This window comes from Sander vitreus, chromosome 16 (genome assembly GCF_031162955.1).
Source record: "Sander vitreus isolate 19-12246 chromosome 16, sanVit1, whole genome shotgun sequence".
Classification (NCBI taxonomy): Eukaryota; Metazoa; Chordata; class Actinopteri; order Perciformes; family Percidae; genus Sander; species Sander vitreus.
Genome location: NC_135870.1, coordinates 8,629,712 through 8,650,531, shown reverse-complemented (window position 1 = coordinate 8,650,531; position 20,820 = coordinate 8,629,712). Strand labels below are relative to the sequence as shown.

Genomic DNA, 20,820 nt, shown 5'->3' with positions numbered 1-20,820 from the left:
CACATGCTGCATTCAGGTAATTGTGGTCGGCAGAATGCAGCTAACTATAAAACATGCATCTTAACTTGAAGTCTATGCATTGGGCAAATGATCCCAGAGCAGTGTGTCTGTGGATGCACAGCGTGGATGTACGGATGCAAATAAAGATCACTTATATCTTTGCAACGTAATACAAGAATGTATGCTTAACTTCTCTCCTCTGTGAATTGAGTTTATAACCACGCCCCTTTATGTAAAAAAAAATCACACAAAAAGACAATCACTTAGTTCTATTTCATACAGGCTTCGCCCTCTAAGAGCTGTTGCTATTGGGTTTATCCCTTGCGCATGCACAGTCGCGAAGATTTCTTTCGCGCCCTTGTGCCCTGCACAGGCCTCTTTTATGTTCACAGTCACTGTATATAACAGCTGCGAGACCTGAGATCTGCTCCCATTTTTTTCTCCAGCATCAAGACGAGCAGTTTGAAGACTTTGAAATCTGCTGTAGCAGTGTTCGCCTTTGTATCGGATGCCGAACCGGCTACATTCTGTCGTCCGATCTTCACCCCAGCTGCGAAGCGTGCCTGGGCCGGGTTGGCACTCACTCCGCTGGCAGTTCTGTGCGCTTTTTACCTAAGTAATATGCAATTTCTCATTAATAATGTGTCATTCATAAGGAGAAGAGGAAATTAATCAAATTATAGCCTTGGTTTAGTTGCCTGGGAACCAGCTGGATCTGCGAGCTCATGTTTTATTTGCTCTGGCAGATGGATCTTTGAAAACAACCAAGATGGCTGCAGCTAATGTGGAACTTTATGTTAAACTGCTATCGGGGCAGTATTTAACAAACTGGACGGTATATTTTCAAATATAAAGCAGCAGAGACCGAGATATCCTGACTTTTAGCCCCAAAAACACTTACTTTTATGCGACTGATATAGCATCTTTATATCAGACCCTTCAAGCTTGGTAAAAACCCACATCTTTTAAACTCCATGTCCCAGGTTTGTATCGAGTCTGAGTAAATGTCTCAGACTTTAAAAAACTGCCTTTAGATCCACAAAAAGCATTGTACAACTATTTTCACAGATTAGCAGTTCTCCTCGTGACTAGTAACATGACTTTGCCCTATACATACATTTTAGACTCATATTAGTCTTTTTTCTTCAGGCAGAAAACATCTTCAGATGCCATTTTTCTTCGGAGATGTAAGTGTGGTTCACTATGGAGAACTAACAGGTCTATTAGGTAGCAGGGCGAACAGAGGATCTCTAATACAGCACCCTCATGCTCAATACCCAACAGTCAGCTCAATACCCCTACAGTGTCAGGAGCATCATGTGTTTAATTTGTTTAGGTGATTAATGAGCGCTCCCCTACAGTGTGGGCTGCCGAGAAAATTGAGCGTCTCCATTTAACCTATGCATAACAATCATCTCTCCTTCCTCAACACTCTCACTCAAGCTTACAAATCATGGCCTCTGCCTAATTGTATGGATGGTGTGTATGCAATTAACACAGTCTACATACTGTATAAATTAGGGCTGTCAAAATAACACGTTAATTTTGATTAATTAATCTGAGAAAAAAAAATCTGGTGCCACTGATATGTCTGCACTTCTCTCTGATGCTCTGAAACAGACGATACCGGCAACACAAACACCGCTGCACGTGACGCTAGTTAACACTATACTCGACAGCAGCTAACGTTAGCCTACCGCTAGCTAGTAGCTGGATTAAACACGGTTACAATGCTGACAGCTAACGCTAAACGGTGTAAAGTTTGACTGTGTTTTACTGTAGAGGATTCAACACCGGTATGTAACAATCTGCAGCTGCCGTCGGAGAAACAACACAGACGGTGCGTTCAATGAAGCTGGTAAACTACATCCTTGTGGTGCATTGGAAGTTATTGTAAATGTCCTTTTCCCATCTGGTGGTTGTTTTTGTCGTTCAACAGCGATTTACTTGTGAAATAAGTTATTGTTATTGTTATACATTATTATTAAATCATTTAATTTTGACCATATGGCCTTAGCAATAAACAAGCCGTTCTTTAATGTCACCGACTGTTGTTTAGTACCCTTTTTTTTTCTTTTCTTTTTTTACTTTCTTAAAAAGTATCGGTTCAGGTACCGTTAATTATGTATGCGATTCATTTCGATTAATTAATCACAGAGTATGTAATTAATTAGATTAAATGTTTTAATCAATTGAATGCCCTAGTAGTATGTCCAGGCCAGTGGTACACCAAAATGAAAGTCCAAAATAAATGTCCAAAACTGTGGAAACACATGCACTGCACACACATTTTTTTTTTTTTTTGTATCTGAAGGACATATATTTGACTTCATCAGACCCGCAGCACAAGTGCTTTACAGAAATCGCAATTTGCTCGTTCCACCACAAATATTAACATTTCCAATCTGTTGTGTTGCGCTACAGCAAATAGAACCGACACGACTCAGAGACTGTTAATAAATCATGATTATGAAGCACCATTGGCTGCAGCTTCCCTCGGCAGCCAGTGAATAAACTCCATCCCAATTCTGTCTGTGGGCACACCCTGCATGATGATACAAGTCGTTAGGTAATTATACAGCAATTAAGATTCTGATAGGAGAAACAGCAGGTTGGTCCGCCCTCCTGGTGACAAATGATGAACACGGTCTCTCTAATCAACTTACTTTGATAGTTCCCCTTGACCTGAACTTACAGATTTATGGAGAGCGTCTGCTGTTTGTTTGCTCCCTTATATAAAATGTAAAAAATAATTAAAGACAAGCCAGCCGGCTGTCAGAAGATGACATGCCATCATCATCTATTGGAAAAAGACAGGCTAATTTTAACTGGCTTCCTTTCCTCAACCCAAGAGCGTCATGCCAAAGGACACAACATACTGGGGATTTTGATCCATGACTCACAACGTGAGAGGACACAACGTTATCTATATTCAAACACTCAATTCATCATTTGCATGACACTTGTGCGTTGTAAATATTTTAAAGACATTCTAAAAAGCATATGTGTGTATAAATAATCCTTACAGTCTGTGGGTACTTGTTAGGTGTGAACTCTAAACACTGCTAAACTCAACCTGCTGAGTTTAAACCAAACCTGCCTTTATGCTAAACAGTTAAACAGGTTCATTGATAAACAATGGAGGTTTTCCCTCCAACAACTCCGAACACAAGCACATTTGTGTTCAGACCGCCCTAAATACACTCTCCTGTCTTGTATCTTCTGAATGTTTTCAAAGAAAAACAAAACAAAAACCTTTCAGTTTTAATTGCACAACTTTTTTTTTCCTCTCACATCTGCTCTCTGATTCAGGTTGAAGTTATTATTGGCACTACGTCCTGTTCTAAATTAAAGCACCTGCAAATGTTACAGCGTATGAACGATCTGAATGTTGGATACTATATTAATACAAAGGAAATATATCTGTAAAAGATGGGAAAATATACAGGGAAATTTACAGGGAGTGGAAACTTGACAGAAGGGAGTCAAGGACGCTAAAAACAAAGTCAAGGTGACTGGTGAGAGCAGGTGCAATCCTAGCTGAGAGGAAGAAGGAAGTCAGCAAGAGGCTGACTAGGGAGTCTGGGGAACAAGAAAAGGCAGAGAGAACATGTGTGTCTGTGAGAGAGAGAGAGAGAGAGAGAGAGAGAGAGAGAGAGAGAGAGAGAGAGAGAGAGACATCCAGATTGAGAAGAGACATAAGAGACACAGGAAATCTGCAAGCAAATTAGACATCATTAGCCAAGGGGCGGGTAACAAGCCTAATTAGGAGGGAGGCAGGCAGGCAGGCAGTGATACTAGACTTGCTTCCAGACCTCAGACGCGCACACACACGTGCACACAGGCACACACACAAACAAACACACACACACACACACACACACACACACACACACACACACACACACACACACACACACACACACACACGCAGTCACAAACATAACACACACTCACAGCCAAAGCTTCAGGCATCTCCTAACTAGGTCAGATCTCTGATACTTTAAGTCTGAGGGTAGGAGGGAGAGATAGAAAGGAAGAGAGTGATTGAGGAAAGATAAAAGATGGAGGGTGGGACCTTGGATGGGAAAGTTGTCTGTTCTTGGTGAGATGGAGAGACTTTAGAGCAGTGAGAGTGAGATAGTGTGGAAAAGAAAGAGAGTGCATATAGTAAACACTCACAGACACATGGACATAAATAACTGCGTATTGGTTGACTTGTTTACACACCCAACAGCTGCTGTATTACTTCTGTCATTTATGGGACGTTGCGTTTAGGATATGAATCTGAAAGAAAACTGCAGCTGCTGTTATTATATCCCATAAAAATGCCAGGTGTGTTAAATTCACACTCCTAGTTTAGCTTTTATTATAAAGATTAGTTGTGTAAAATGAGGGTATTGCTGTATTAGCACAGCCATCCAGTTCTTAGTTTGAGTGATAGTTTGCCAATACACCTGAGGGATGACTGAGTTACATTCTCTTGAAGCGATGATGACTGAATGTCAGCTCTGGGAAGACACAGAAAAATGCTTCAGTTGAACAGCATGCATCTCTTTCTGTTCCCTCTGCTCTCTCAGAGGCACAGTGACAGAAAATATTGTCTCAACAACCTCTGATGATCCCTCATCTCATGAAACGCTGACGGAATGCTTCGGAAGAAGGGCTTCGTTGCCTAACTTGGATCAGTTTAATGTTGTATAATAATACCAACATGCTGTTCTATTTAACATTGAACAGAGCGCGTTACCATGGACAATACTAGTTGTGATAATAGTTTTGAGCACCAATTTGACATTTGGGGTTTTTAAATCACTTTACTGAAGCTGAGTGACTGGAAGATTATGGTTAGGGACTGTTATTTATTTCAGGGGCCACCGGAGGAGTTTTGGGATCTTTAATCAAAAAAGACCTGACCCTTCCCTTCACCAGCAATACATTTTGGATGATCCTCCAAAATGATATGGGAAAAAAGAATGACCCTCCCCAACAATTTATTGATTCCTTCTGTATTGGTTTGCGCTTGGCAAAGAAATACCCATTGTTTTTTTACAGCCACAACTTATGTGATTAAACCTCTGTATTCTCATCTTACGTATCCCACTCCTCTGTTATGGTGTGGTGGCCATTTCAGTAGATTTAGAATACAAAAGTTGGGTGATTCCTACACTTCCCATAAGGCGACTTAATAGCAACATTATGCCACATTCACGTCATATGGGACGGATGGCAGAAATCGGTTATATTCCCATATTTATGTGTGGAGTCGTTAGTTTTCTTTTGCATCAATAAAATGCAGAGCATTGCATTGTGGGATCATTCAGAAAGCAGTCTACATGCCATGGACACGGCTTCTTTCTTCCATTGTAGAATTTCTGAGAGCACTATATTATCCACTCTCAGAATGTCGATACTCGTATACAATGGCGGACAGTAAATGTAGGGCACTGTATAATTAATAAGGAGTGATTTTGGACACAGCACATCTTTTAAACTTAACTTTTCACAAAGTATTTGTAGTCTCAACCTCAAGTTGATATACTTAAGTAATATTACTTGAGTTATTTTCTTAAACCTCATCCAAAGCCATAGAAGACATTGTACAGCTGTTTTCACGGGCTGTGGAGTGCTCCTGGTAAATTGACTTTGGCACGTAACACTGGTGGAGTTCTCCTTTAAATATTAAACGTTCTGCACTTGATTTATGAATTCACTTTCAATTCAGGCTTTTTCAGACTTTGCCACATGTGCAGGTGTCACTGAAATGGAACAATAGTCGATTGGTTGTCAGTGCGGTGGCACCAAAGTCATCATGTATCATACAATACCAAATATACTGTAAATGTTTCACTTATTACCTGTCTCTGGATGACAGGTTCCATGCTGGTGGCAGTTGCATGGCACACATGTTGAGAGAGACCCTCTGCTGGGGTCTTCCCAGGTGAATCCTGGGGCGCACTGCTCACAAAACTGGCCTGCAAAGCCTGGGGGACAGGAACAAGATTCCACCCATGGGGCAGGAGGATTGGCTGGACCAGAGGAGATGAAGGCTGAGGTCAGGGTTACCCCTGCGAGCTGTGATGTGTCTGGAGAGGAAGGAAGAGAAAAGACAGGAAGAACGCTTTGTTATCTCTTTAAGCGTTAGGTCATTAGCATTTGTTGCAGTGTTGTCCCTTCCTCCCTGTCTCATTACAGGTTCTGTCCTGTGTTTACAGTTTACATTCTGACACACACCTACACACCCACAAACACACACACACACACACACACACACACACACACACACACACACACAATAACAGATTCATCCACCCACACGACCGTAAATGCCACACTTAATGCTCACTTGCACACACGTGTGCACGCATGTGCCCACACACGTACACTCATCACCCAGGGAATCTTTGATATAGCAAATGAATAAATCACTGCAGCAGAGCAAGACAATAAGAAAAGGAGACAAGAGACACGGTGGAGGTATGTCAGACGTGCAGTTCCTGTGGGGTTTCACGATCCCTCTCTCCTTTCATGAATAGTGATGGGGGCAGGCCATCCTGAACAGAATCTTTTTCACCCTATACTCTGCAAACCACAGCCACAGAACACAAAATTACTTTTGTTCCTGGTCCAATACTGTTTCTACTCTCACTGAAGAAAACACAAGATAGATGGATGGATGAAATATGCAGTGCATGTATGCCTATGTAGCTTTGTCAGATAAGAAATAAAGCATGTGTGAATAGGTGGCTGCATAATGAGGGAAATCTGAGTGGAAGAACCAGAGGAGAGGATGGACATTGACTTCTAAAAAGTCATCATCCAGCCATTTCATCTTTGAAACCCAGTTCATTTGCACCTCTGAGGGATAACCAGTAGGCAAACCTGCCCTCTTCCCTCTCCATGACTCGCCTTAGCCTCTACCCTTTACTCTCCTCTACCTCCTGAATTCTATTAGCTCATTCAACAGGGGAAAAATGTGCAATTAAAAAATATTCAGACACGGAACCCTATATTTCAGTTATTTACAAACATTTCATTTTAAGTTATGCTGTGCAATTCTCTCCATCAATCCTTTCTATAAGAAACCTTGTCAGACAAGTCAAGATTGTAATTCCCTTGAATCTTAAATGGCTCACTGCAGCCCTGTGCACTATGACAGTTTTGGTCTCTTTAGGTACCTGTACATTAAGCCATCGATTTTTCATAAACTTCCTTTAAGGCTATGCTCGCTGCTCATTTCTTCGGGCGGGGAAAATGAAAGGCCTTTCCTGTGACTGCTGTCAAAGCCTGCCTTTCTAAAGACAATACTCTCATTAAAATACTATTCTGTTAGAAGAGACTATCTGTAGTGCAGAGAGACATTTTTAAGAATAAAGGAGAATGTGAGAGGAGAAAGATGAGAGGACAGCTTTATGGGATTTTAAAATTAAAGTAAGCTGCGCAGCCGGCAGCGATAAAGCACTTCTAACACAGTTTGAGAATGTGTTTGAGACCTAACACAAATCATTAACAGAGTTTCTCCCCTGTGATGTGCAACAGATGCAGTGTAAACTGTGTGCTTGACTTTGTTTGCACGTTCATGTGGGTGGGTGGTTACAGGAAACAGTTTGATAGAATATGCATGACTGGGCTTCTGTGTGCACAAACTTCTGTACCGGTCTTTTTGCATGTGCAAATGCACGTGGAACTACACAAGAGTGTGTGTCACAACGCCTCCACTGAGCAACCAATTAAAATGATGTGAGGGAGCTGGTGATTTTGGCCAGCTGTCCTGTCTTCTTGGTGCTCTATTCCAACATAATGCCTCTCAAATCCTGCCTGTAGTTTGCAATACAGACTATCAGATAGAGAGGGAGGAAGGACATGATAAAAATAATAGCAGGATTTTGAGAACTAGTTACTAAAATCTGGGAATAAATATCCCAATTTTTGCTGAGCCAGATTTGGAACAGTTGAAGTATTCCCTAAATACAAGCAGTGACTATCTTTGGTGCAGCTGTAGCTACTTTGTGAAGAAAATGTATTTTTAATTAATAAAAATGTGTTTTGGAATCCTTCTTTGGAATACATTTTGCTGGTATTATTTGTAAATGGCCATGCATTCAGCAATTATATTACATGATGTTTATTCTTCTACAATAATGCCTAAACACTCTCACATACATAATCATGCTCCGAAGGTATGGAAAAAGTCAATAATAATGCATTAGATATGTTTAAGTGCAGTGCAACATATAAATGATGCAGTAGTTAAGTTAAAAGACAAAGTAGCAAAGCAAAATAGAGCCTAAACTAAATCTGTTATTCGACACACAAACGCACTCTTACAGTTCTGTCCTCCAGCGTTGCTGATTCTGAGAGTTGTCAGGTTGTTAAGTAGTTGTTGGAACTTAAAGGCAGACAGTGGAGGTTTAAGTCTCATCTCATTTTCATGAAGCCTGTAAAATGAAAAGACACGAAACACATCATTTACAGTCTGTTTTTCCATTCAAATGCTAACAAGCTGTGATTAAACACAAAATAGGTACAAAAACCTAAACAGTGGAAATGTGTTTGTCTGGCTGACTTTTCAACAACTGTAGTGTTTTTTTTAGGGCAATTTATTGCATGGAATTTTTATGGTAGCCTATCTACAACACTACCAGCCGACACAAAGTGTGTAGAAAAATGGAGATGTGCTGACTCTAACACATATTCAGGGTCTTGATCACTGAGCTTTGCCATCTGCTGAAGGATGTTCTGCAAAACCGGGCTGCACAGCTGACATCTGCCTGTTTTACTCCAGGAATCATGCACTCTTTCCATTGTGATGAAAGGTGCAGTGTCAGCGCCACACAGGCGATATAGTGTTACACAATTTTCTCCCAGTATTGTGTGAAGGTCCCAAAGGCGAGGAGCAGCAGCATGAAGGAACGTATTCATAAAATCCCCACGTACAGGTGTAGGAAACACAATTACAGGTAACATTTTCTAATATGTGGCACCTAACCATTAAGAAGTATTATAGTTAATATAATAAGTTCTATAAGCCATAGTAGCCGCTTTCTGACCGGAGAGATTTTTGCAGTTCCTAGAACATAAAATTCCTAGAACCCTTTTTTTCTCGTGTTCTGACTGGACCAATTTGGGGATTTTTAAGTCCCTCTGGCCGCAGTTCCTGTAACTCTTTCAGCTCCTACTTCAGGGCAGGGTCTTTTCCCTTTTCAGCACAGGAACCTAGGTCAACGAGGGTCGGGTTTCCGGTACAGACAGACCAACAACGGGACAATTTTCGCCATCTTATTCATCACTAATTTCACTTATGACAACGTTTCAGGCGAGAAATTAACTGTTTAGAATTCGAATATAGGCAGTCTTCCGATTTACTTCAAAGTTTTCGGAGTTGAGAAGCTCCATGAAGTGAGGCGACAGCCAGCAGGCGCCTGCCCTGGCCGCTAGCTCGGTGCTCGGCCAGTCATGCTCAGAGACCCCGCTGTAAGCTGGAGGTCTCTCAGACCGCTCTCGTAAATAAGAGGCTTTTATTTTGCCGTTGACGGTTCGTTTCTTTAAATATCACAACACATGTCCATCATAAGATTAACGGGAACCTGTGGTTAACTGTCTTTTTGGAGTTAATCTCCACAAGCGTGTCCTGTGGCTGGCCTGCCGTCACACACACACACACACACACACACACACAGATCCACAGCGCAGCAGGCAGAGGCGGGGGAGAGAGAGATACCCGTTTCTCTTCGGGAGACTTGTTTAAATTATGACAAATATGCTATATACATTAGATTTAGTTCATACTTTTTTGGTGTATTTGTTTTCTGATTTTAACGCTATAACAACCGTTGCCGTGCTTGCATCATTCCCTTACTCCTCCTACCAGTCCCTATGGCCACTTGGCCAGTGCGAATGCAATTGGAAAAAATGTTTTTGGGGGAGAGTAGTTAGTAGATATTTTTAGAAGTGGACTTTTCCTATAACTACGTTCCTGTAACTACTTGGTCGGAAAGCGGCTTATGTCTGCAGTTACAAATACAGGTGTTAATGAATGGATTTGGTCCAGGTGCTCTGCTCTGCAGCTCAAGGAAGAAGACCAGCCATAAGGAACTTTTCACAATCAGGGAATGCACGAGATTTTTGGCAAGCCAAATGTTATATATTAACAACTTTGGTGATCCCTTAACTTGTCATCTGGCGCAATTGTCAGGTTGAAAATTGTATCTGTCCAATACTTTGGTTTATGACCAAATACCTGAAAAATTAATGACATTTCCCATCAGCATCAGCTGTTTTTGTGTTTAGTGATAATTCGCATGATAGCATTGTCATTGAGGGCATGCTGAAGGTAGCATTTTTAGTTTAAAGCATTGCAGTGCCTAGGGGCCGGGGTATACTCAGTCAGAACTAGTTCTTATAATGTGTTGTCGGTATCGCCGGTTTCAGAAAGGTAAAGAAAAGGTCAGACATAAGGCCCCCCCCATGTTGGCGGAGGGGGTTTCCAAAACTATTTGACCTTCGACAAGCAGTTCTGACGGAGTATACTGGCCCTTTAACTAACTATTAATGAAGTAATTTGTTACAACTTATTAACCACACTTATAAAGTGCACCTTATTTGAAAGTGGTACCCAATTATAATTTATGAACCCTGTAACCATAGGCAAGAACCATAAAAGAATAAAGTACAAAACCTTTCGTTTGTTGACCATATCAGCCTAAGTCAGGCCTTTCATTGTGTGTGTTCCATGGTGTATTTTATTAGGTCAACTCTTCTCGGCATGACACTAACTGACTTTCAAAATGCTTTTTCTTTTGCGCATGGCCTCTGTGTCAACATTCACTTTTACACTGTGCCCAAGAGTGTGTGTGTGTGTGTGTGTGTGTGTGTGTGTGTGTGTGTGTGTGTGTGTGTGTGTGTGTGTGTGTGTGCATTCCTGGCTTGCAACACAGACTCTCCATTAATGCGGCGGGTCCTTGTTCCTTGGCCTGACATGTAGGCACAGTAATAAAGAGAGGCAATTACAAACTGGGCCTCATAGCCATGGTAATGGAGCTGGTCAGACACAGATAAGCTGAGTGTGCATGAAAGGGAACAAACTCCTAGTCATGCTTTCCCTAGCGTCAGTGTCCCTTTTAATCAGCACCAAGCAGAGTGCGGAGAGCCACACTGTAATTAAGCCTGCTCTGCTGAGGATGAGAGGAGATCATCGGGAGAGAAAAGCCCAAAAGAATACTGGAAACACACACACACACACACACACACACACACACACACACACACACACACACACACACACACACACACACACAAACCCTAAGTACCCTTAGCGAGAGAACAGAGATAGAGATACAAGGTGTGCAAGACACATACCTGCAAACTCAGAAGAGCTAAAAAAGGTGACACATCATTAACACACATCATCATCACATCAATAACTTATAACAATAACTTATTTCACCAGTAAATTCCTCTTAAACGACAAAAACAACCACTGGATGGGAAAAGGGTATTTTACAACAACTTTGAAAGCAGCACGAGGCTGGCAAGGTGAATTTCAAGTGAACGCAACATCTGTGTTGTTTTTCAGACAACGGCAGCTACAGACTGTTGGAATCCTCTCCAGTGAAATACAGATACACTTTAACACCGTTTAGCTGTCAGCATTTTAACCGCGTTTACTCCAGCTGCTAGCTAACGGTAGGCTAACGTTAGCTGCTGTCAGGTGTAGTGTTGACTAGCGTCCCGTGCGGCGATGTTTCAGTTCCCTCTAACATCCGTTTTCGGAGCATCAGAGAGAAGCATAGGCATTTAAGTGGCACCTAAATAAGGCACAGAAATCCGCATTGCTATTCGGTCCGGTAGAGAACGGTCGGTCGTTAAGGCACCGGTGCAGTATTAGCACCGGGTCTCGGACCCCTCCCCCCCCCAAATAAAAACTCTTCGGATCTACACGATTCACGTGGATGACATTTTCCCATTCAAAACAGCGATTTTCGCCGAAAAGCGACTAGTTTGCAGGTATGAAGACAGCAAGACATGGTGTGTTAAGGATGGAGAAAGAGAAACAGAGAAATTATGAGGTACTGGAAATATAAGTAAGCATGTAAGTGTCTGTAAAAAAATGACAAATGAGTTACTCAAATAGAATGTGTATAGGGACAAGTTATTAGCATATACCAATAGCATATTCTAATTGTGCCAATCTACTAAAACCATTTTAATTAGATCTGTCTATTAATATCACCACTGTTTAAGTGATACAGTGAGTATCTCCCTATCAGTTAAGTTATCAATGGCTCTAATCCTTATATAAGCAAATTCAGTTACCATGCTTGGTTGGAACCCATTTTTACATCTTTGCACCGTTCCAAGCAACGTGCACTCATCAAAGTCTGTGACCCATTCTGCGAAAGAGACTGTAATGGTTCACTGAATAGTTGCCTGTTTGATTTAGTGATCAAACTATTCAGCTTCTAGGTTTTGACCCTTAACCTTTATAAAGCCAGATTAGTGACATGGCTTGTCAAACAGAGTCAAAGTTACTTTGAGTAAAGCTTTTTTTGTTGTACATTATCAATTTTCCCTGATTTTATTTATTGGTTATAAGGCTGTTGAAAGCCCAAAGTTGCTGCCAGATATACCAAAACTTCTCAGATTTTAATGATTAGATGGATTAATGTTCTGGAGTGAGTTATCACATTTGACACTATTAGAATTCAAATTAAACACATTTTGTAACAGAAACATTTGAGGCGAATCTAAAGTCTACATATCCACTATATAATCCATATATCTGGAATGCGATTATTCACTTCAAATATTCAAACAGCTCTGGTTAGCCTGAAAAAGTTATTGTAAATTCAAATACTAGAACTGAATTTTTGGTTTGGGACTGTAGGGGTTAATAAATCACATTTGAATCATAGGCACATAGTACAGGAATTCCATGTTTCTTTTTGCTTTGCTCAGTCACCTTTAGCATTTCTTTTCATTTTGGCAACAATAAGCCTGATTTCTGTTATATATTTAGCTGTCCCTGATCTATTATCAAAGTCAGTGAATTTTGAAAACATGACAGAAATGAGCTCAGTGCCAGATGGACCACAAGCCTGAAGTACTACTAGAGCTCTGTTGACTCCTGCAAATTGGCTCATACCTTTTAAACGCGTTCATATGAGCAGTTTCTCAAAACACTTCTTTTGCCAGTGAAAACAGTGAACAGCTGATCACTGTGTATTGAACCTTAATCAACTGCAAAAAGTGACTGACCATCTGAGGGGTTCCTTATGGCATAAATATTATGCTTACATGCTGCAGACATACACATGCAGCTACAAGCAAGGCAATAAAACCTCCCCACCTACCGCGTTCAAGGGAACAGAAAGTGAACAAAGGGAACATCAGAGAGAAGAGTGGATGCTACCTTATATAAGCCATTCACCTCCTCCTCATCAATCACCTGCGCTTGAATCCCCACGCTTCCATATATTGTGCCTTCATCTGATTTTGAAATGATCTTTGCACCAGGTGGGAACACATAACCACTTAACAGGTTAACATATTTACCAGCTATGAACGCAGATGCTGTCAGTCAACAGAAATGTGGAGTGTGTGTGTGTGTGTGTGTGTGTGTGTGTGTGTGTGTGTGTGTGTGTGAGAGAGGCATAAAGCGACAGAGGAAGTGAGGGAATAATACAGAGCATGTCGTGAAGTACATCTGTGCAAGTATCTGAGAAGTTTAATGAGATCTGTGGTGAACCTCTCCAGAGAGGAACACTTAATGGCAGTCTCTGTGCCCCAAGCTCCAATGCATTTCAGAAAAGGAACCAAAGAGCTTCTTTAGCCAGGGCTCTTGGTGCTAAGGGGAAACTCATTACTAGCGTGCATACACCACAGAGAGAAATGGAAATATTGGAAGGAACAGAACTATACAAGCTGTGTCCCAGTTCAGGGGCTGGATCCTGGAGCAAGCAAAGTTGTGTCTCTGAATTCGAACTGCATTTGTATGCAACATTTTGAGAAGTGGTTGACATCAGACAGTTTGCATGCAGCAAAGTATCTACATAAATATCAAATACTGCAGCTTAATGTACCTAGTCCAATCGATATATTCCACAGTAAGCCCAGTCTTCTGCAAAAAACACTCAAAACTGGACAATTTTATCCCCAAGTCAGCCTTCAATGACTTTATTATGGACATTCTCACTGATACATGCAGCTGTTTACCTTTGTCTGTCTGCTGCTTACTGTTGTCCAAGGCAGATTCTTATAATCTTGCTGCTGCTGTTTTTATTTGCCTGTTAAGTCTTACTGCTTGTGTATGCTACTCTAGTTTATTGTTCTGTTGTATTGGCTGATGGCTGATGCTGTTGTCTGCTGATACCTGCCCGATGCTTGTCTGCTAGACCGCATGTCATTTACTGTATGTAATGCTTTCTGTCACATGTAATGCTTGTTGTGATTGTATGTAAGTGTTAGGTGTGTTGGGAATGTTTGGATGTGTGCTGCAGTCTTATTTTATTTTAAACTTTTGACACTTCTTTTTCAGTCCACTACCCCCTTCCCTGAAAAGGCTTTGCACTTTGCCGTAAATAAGAATCTGTTCTGCCTGTTTAAATAAAGGTTAATTTATTCCATCATACTACCATCACTTTGCCAGTAACACACTCTGTCTCTCTATCCCATTACCTGGTACTCCAGTTGAAGTGGCCATCTCTTCTAAAGAACCCACCACACTGAAACCAATTTCAACAAGACTGACCTGTCCTTTGTCAAATGTTGTTTTCCCACGACCACAGCCAACAACACAAGTATATTGACTCCTGCACAAACTGCCAACAATCGTAGTGTGATTCTAGACAACCAACTGCTGTGTGAGCCCGTCACTGCAACCACAACACGATCCTGCAGGTTTACACTTAACAACATCCATCAAATCAGACCTCTCCTCGCCGATGAATATGGCCAGCTCTCTGCGCATGCTTTAATCATCTCCAATCTGATCAAGTGTGGCTCCCCACCTAGAAAACTACAACTTACTCAGAATACTGTAGCCTTCTATACCTTCTCTTCAGCTTTTTATTTTTTTATTTAACATATTACAGTTTTTTTAGAATCCTTTCAGCAGCAGTCAATAGCCAGCTGCCCATTGTTATCAAGACTGTGAGTGTGATCCCAGAAGTATGTGGAGGCTCTACAGGACTGTTTTGAGCTAATAGACTGGAACATACCCTGTGGAGCACACAGTGAGGACAATGCAGGGCTCCCCGTCTGCATAACATGTCAATTTCCATGTGGACCCTTTAATACCTTTAAACAGTTTGCTGTTTACTGCAGTTCTCTCTCAACATACTCTGGAAAACAAAGACAATTTAAATCTTTAAAGAGAATTAAAGATAGAACAGGGGCAGAATTGAAGACAAATTGCAACAAAACAGTGTGAAGGAGGTGCTGAGTGGGATGAGAAGGATTACTGGCTACAAGACACCAGGCCAAGAGGGGGAAGAGAACAAAAATAGAGTGAATGACTTTAGTCTGTTTTTAACAGGTTGAACGTGGAGACCGGGCCATCTACACCCACTCCCCCAAGTTGACGGGCCTAATGAGATCTCTTCAAAACAATATGACTGATTACACTCCCGCTTCCCAACAGGCCGGCACACCAGGGATCACCTCTTCAGCCTGCCCCTCCACCTACGGATTGACCATTTTACTGGGAAGGGCAAGAAAGAAAAAGGCATACAGGAGTCTTAGAGAGCAAACTGTTTCAAGGAGAAGCAAGCAAAGTGTAATATGAGATGAAAGAGCTGGTAGAGGATTTTAAGCAGAGAAAGTGGTAATGGAACAATATCAACAACAAATTGGACTGGTCTGACAACACAGATGACGAGAGTAGGCTGTTCCCTTTAGGAAGGAACTACATGTTCGAGCACTGTCTGCCTGTATGGAATGCTGTTGAGGCAGAAACTATGAACATCTTGAAGCAAGAGGCTGATTTTGTCACTAGGCCGAAGACAATACCTCAGCATAGGTTCACGTTTTTGAATCTGAACAGTTTCCACATGCACATATGTATACTGAAAGAGTTATTGTTGGCTGTAATTGTTGTAAATGTAAACCTATCGTTTAACCTAACTGCATCTTGGGTTAGCTTGGAATAAAGTCAGTCAACTAAAAACTATTTAAAATGTCTCAACGGGCACCTGTTTAGACACAAATAAACTCAGGGTCATGATGCAGTAAAGACAAAATGCATGCTGGCACAAGACAACTCAATCTTCTTTAGTCTCAGTTTCCAAATAGAAATGCTAATTAAGTCAATTTATTTAATCAACTGTCTAGTCAACACAAACAAACTATTACAACTGACACACGCACAACTTAATATAATCCAACAGTAGACACCAAGAAAACAAAAACAGCAGACTGACAGCTACGAGTAATGTAAACACCATCAGCTGTGTGACAGGAACTGTGTCACAGCTTGATTTTGATTGCTGCTATCTTCACAATTGTTACAATATCCAACCTCTGATTGCTGCAGTATTCAAAGAGATGCTGTAGCCGTTATATTATAATAAAACCTTTACCTAGCTGAAGGCTCTAAACAATAGTAAGTATTGTAAGGTCTCGTCACAAGGTATTGGTTAAAAAAAAAAACATTCATATTTATGTATATTTTTCTATACATATGCTACCGTAGTATGAATGTAATCTGATTACTATAAGAACAAGTGTGCTCATACAGGACATGTGGCTGGTGTGGGAGGCTTCAGTATGCATTATACCGGAGTGAGTAAAACCACTCATTTAAAACTGCAACTGTTAACAGCTAAGTGCTGTGCTAGGTCACAGATGTTTCACTCAGATATTCAAGGATAAAAAATATGGACAAAATATTTAATTCAAACTTAACTTTGCCATTAAGTTAGCAAATCCCGGCAGGTGGGATGCAGCTATGCATGCAAAGCACGTGTGTGAAGAGGTAAATGTAACCGGACTGTATTTATATAGCGCTTTTCTAGTCTTAACGACTACTCAAAGCACAGGAACCATTCACACACATGCACTGTGGCCCAGGCTGCCATACAAGATGCCACCTGCTCGTCAGATAAACATTCACACACCGATGGAGTCGGGAGTGTCTTGCCCAAGGGCACTTGGACATACGTAGGACTGTAGGGACAGGGATCGATCCACCAACCTTCGGATTGGTAGGCGACCACTTTACCACCTGAGCCACACCTGCCCCCTGATATCTGTACAGCCTTAAGAGCACACAGATACACACTATTCCCTTGATGAGACTGACAATTTTCTGTTCCTACATGTGCACATTCAAAACTGCAAATGATGTTACATTTTATAAGGTGTACAGCTTTTTACTGCAATATTGTACTAGAAATATACTGTGTACATACCCAGATACAATATGGATAGGGTGACATACTGTATATTGCATTGATATTTCATTAGGTTCACTCACGCTCATACTTTCTCCATAATTATTCTCACCTCTTTATTTCAAGTTGACGGTGCCTTTGCCCAAAGTGGATAGAGAGTGTTACATTTTTTTTTATCCTCCTCATATGTATATTTAAATCAAGTTATTAAGTTAAACTGTCAATAATAAATATAAAAACAACATCATATTTGACCCTAAACTAATCAATTAATAAAGCATGAACTGTACTTGAACTAGGGCTGAAACGATTCCTCGAATAACTCGAATAATTCGATTACAAAAAATCCTCGAAGCAAAATTCTTTTCCTCGAAGCTTCGTTAAATCAATGTAATGAAGGTTGTACGGCTCACTGTGTTTCCGCACGGAGGATAATTACTAGCGCACACAACAGGTTGACGCTTCTGTGGACACAAGACCGTTTATATACTGTCTATGCATCATTTTAAGCTGCAAACACGCTACTACATCATCTTTGTAGAAAACACACAAGGACACACAACACCCGACACAAGGTAGCTAACTACCGTGTGCTGCTCTCGTCCACCGCGCGCTGTTTTACACAACAAGCCTACAGCATGCTACTCTGCAAATAGCGATGTTTTACCAACAAGCTAAAACGAGAGCTGTCGGTTTGTAGTCTAACTGTTTATTAGTTTGCTTCTAATCTTGAAATTTCTGTAAACTTAGCTGTTGCCGGAGACAAACCAGCCCCTCCCCCCAGCATGGCTACTTAATATGCACGTGAATGACATCATCATGCCGGTGATGTCTGCATTCTTTATTCTTTCTCCTCACTCAGTATTAGCCTTCTTAAAATGTGTCCCCCAGAACAGTGTAGTTGTAGCCCTGCTGTAAGCTTTGTACAGTCACATTTACCTGGGCTCAGTGAACAGCTCTTTTGAATATCCAGTGCAAAGAGCCAGAGGCAAGAAGGGGAAGGGGGTTAAAAATATTAACATTTGGGCCACAAAAAATTGCTTTTTTTTAGTACACAGCAATAATAAATATTTACTATTGCTGTTTATTAAGTATTTCTTACTAAATATTTTTTATCCGATTACTCGATTAATCGATGGAATAATCGGTAGAATACTCGATTACTAAAATAATCGATAGCTGCATCCCTAATTTGAACCCAACACTTAAGTCTAATACATCAATTTTGTCAGTTTTAGTTACATCCCTAATGTTTAAATGCCCCCCTTTTCATATTATATTATTTATATTCTACTTTTTCTTTGTTCTTCAATGGCCGTGTTGTCCTCATCCAGATCAATACTGTTACATTTCATACGCTGCCTGTCTGTGGCTGCTTGTATCCAATTTGAAGCCCTGTGTTGGCATATCAGACTGCAAAGGGACCACTGCCCACATAACTGTACCCCCAGGCCATGGACCAACCCTATAGTCCATCAAGTGCTCTGCATGCTGTCGCTATAATCCATTTAGTTCTCCTTTTCCTGCCAAGACCTGGTCATCCTTCCATCCGGCCCCCCTTGTCTGGCTAGGACAGTCCCCACTCCAGTCAAAACTTCAGACTCCTACTTGCTTTATCTGTTGAAGTGTATATTATATATATATATATATATATATATATATATATATATATATATATATATATATATATATATATAGTGTATATTAGAGAAGCTTTCCTATATTTGTGGTTTGTGGTGATCTTTCAAACAGGAACCCCTTCTTTTTTATATTTTCATGTTTTCAGCCATGCCAGCACCCTGGCTCTAGGAATGGTCGTCATATCGCTCAACCTCTTCTGGTACAGATTGAAATATCTCAACAACAATCTGATGGATGGCCATAAAATGTGGTAATGGAAGGATGAGTCCTGCAGGCTTTGGTGATTCTTTGTGCCACAAGCAGGTCAAAGTCTTCTCTTATCCAGTAAAAATTGTGAAGTGAAATGTCTCAAAAACTATTGGATTTGATTGCAATGAAACTTAGTACACACGTTCACTTTCCACTTAGGATGAATTGCAGTAACTCTGGTGATCCTTTAATTTTTCCTCCAGCGTGATCATCAGGTCAAAATTTCAATGTGTCCAATACTTTTCCCATTAGCCTCAGCTGTGTGTTTAGTGAAAATTAGCAAATGTTAGCATGCCAACATGCTAAAACTAATATGGGTGCATAATACCTGCTTAACATCAGCATGTTATCATTGCCATTGTGAGCATGTTAGCATGTTGCCTGTAGCATTTAGCTCAAATCCCTATGCCAATGTACACTGTAGACTCTTAGGGCCCTATCTTGCACCCAGCGCAATTGACTTTGTACACCGATGCATGTATCATTCCTATTTTGCACCCGACGCACAGCAGACTTTTCCCTCAACAGACTCACGTCGGTAAATTAGGGAATGAATTTGCGCTCCTGGGGGCGGTTCAGCAAAAAGAGGAGGCGTGTTCTGGCGCAAACGTTCCCTAGTGCTATTTTGTAGTTTCAAAAAACAATTCTGCCACAGACCAGGAAAGATGCTATTTTTAGGGCGCATGCTTGGCCATAATGCAGAGTGTGCACACCGCGCATACACTTTGCTTCCAGCAGTTCCCATTTTTGCAAACCATACATAAATACAAGGACAAATATGACCTTGTTTTACATAACATTTCCATGAATCATGGATGTATTGATGACATAAATGAGGAAATATTAGAGGACTTAAGGAGATGTGATGTTGAACTGCATGTGCCGATGCCACTTAACCCAAAAGCCCCAGCAGCAGCACGGGAGAGGAGAGACAGAAGAGCTGCATCGTCTATAGTGAGGTCATCTCGGTCTAATGTTAGACTACATTGCAAAAATATCACCATGCATTCATAACCTCGTGATTCAGTGAGAGTGAGCCCAAAACATCGGAACGTATGTTTTTGTGACATCTTGTCTTTATTTACATTTTGTCAAAAAGAAAAATCAATAGCAAACGTCGGTCTCCTCGGCTGTGAACCGCTCCTGGCGTGCGTCCATGGATGTATTAAGAAAATAAGCAAATCCGCCATTATAATAGCAATCTGCCATGGAACAAGCGCGCCTGCTTTTAAAGGGAATGTGAGATAACGCTCTGATTGGTTTATTGCACGTTACGCCCAAACCACACCTATGAGTAATGTAGCTACTTCAGACCAACCTATTTTAGATTTGCGTCGGGCGCAAGAGTCATTTATCCCGCCGGTATAATAGCAACAGCGCCCGAGATCCGCCCACAAAGCTACTTGTGTTTGGCGTTTGATACTTAAAATAGGGCCCTTAGTCTTGTTTAATTTTGCTGTCCCTTGTTCACCTCTATTCCATACTTATTTTAGGGTCACGAAAATGTGTCAGTTAAATGTAAATTTGACTTTTGCTTCCC

The 20,820-nt window shown here is 41.0% G+C and overlaps 1 protein-coding gene across 1 annotated transcript in view; it reads right to left on the bottom strand.

The window, feature by feature from the left end:
- lamc3 (laminin, gamma 3) overlaps positions 1-20,820 on the bottom strand; it is a 98,639-nt gene that overhangs the window by 21,861 nt on the left and 55,958 nt on the right. The window contains exons 11-12 of the mRNA XM_078271815.1: positions 8,329-8,438; positions 5,859-6,086 (exon numbers count right to left, since the gene is read on the bottom strand). Of these exons, the coding sequence (XP_078127941.1) occupies positions 5,859-6,086; positions 8,329-8,438 (338 nt within the window). The remainder of the gene's footprint in view (positions 1-5,858; positions 6,087-8,328; positions 8,439-20,820) is intronic.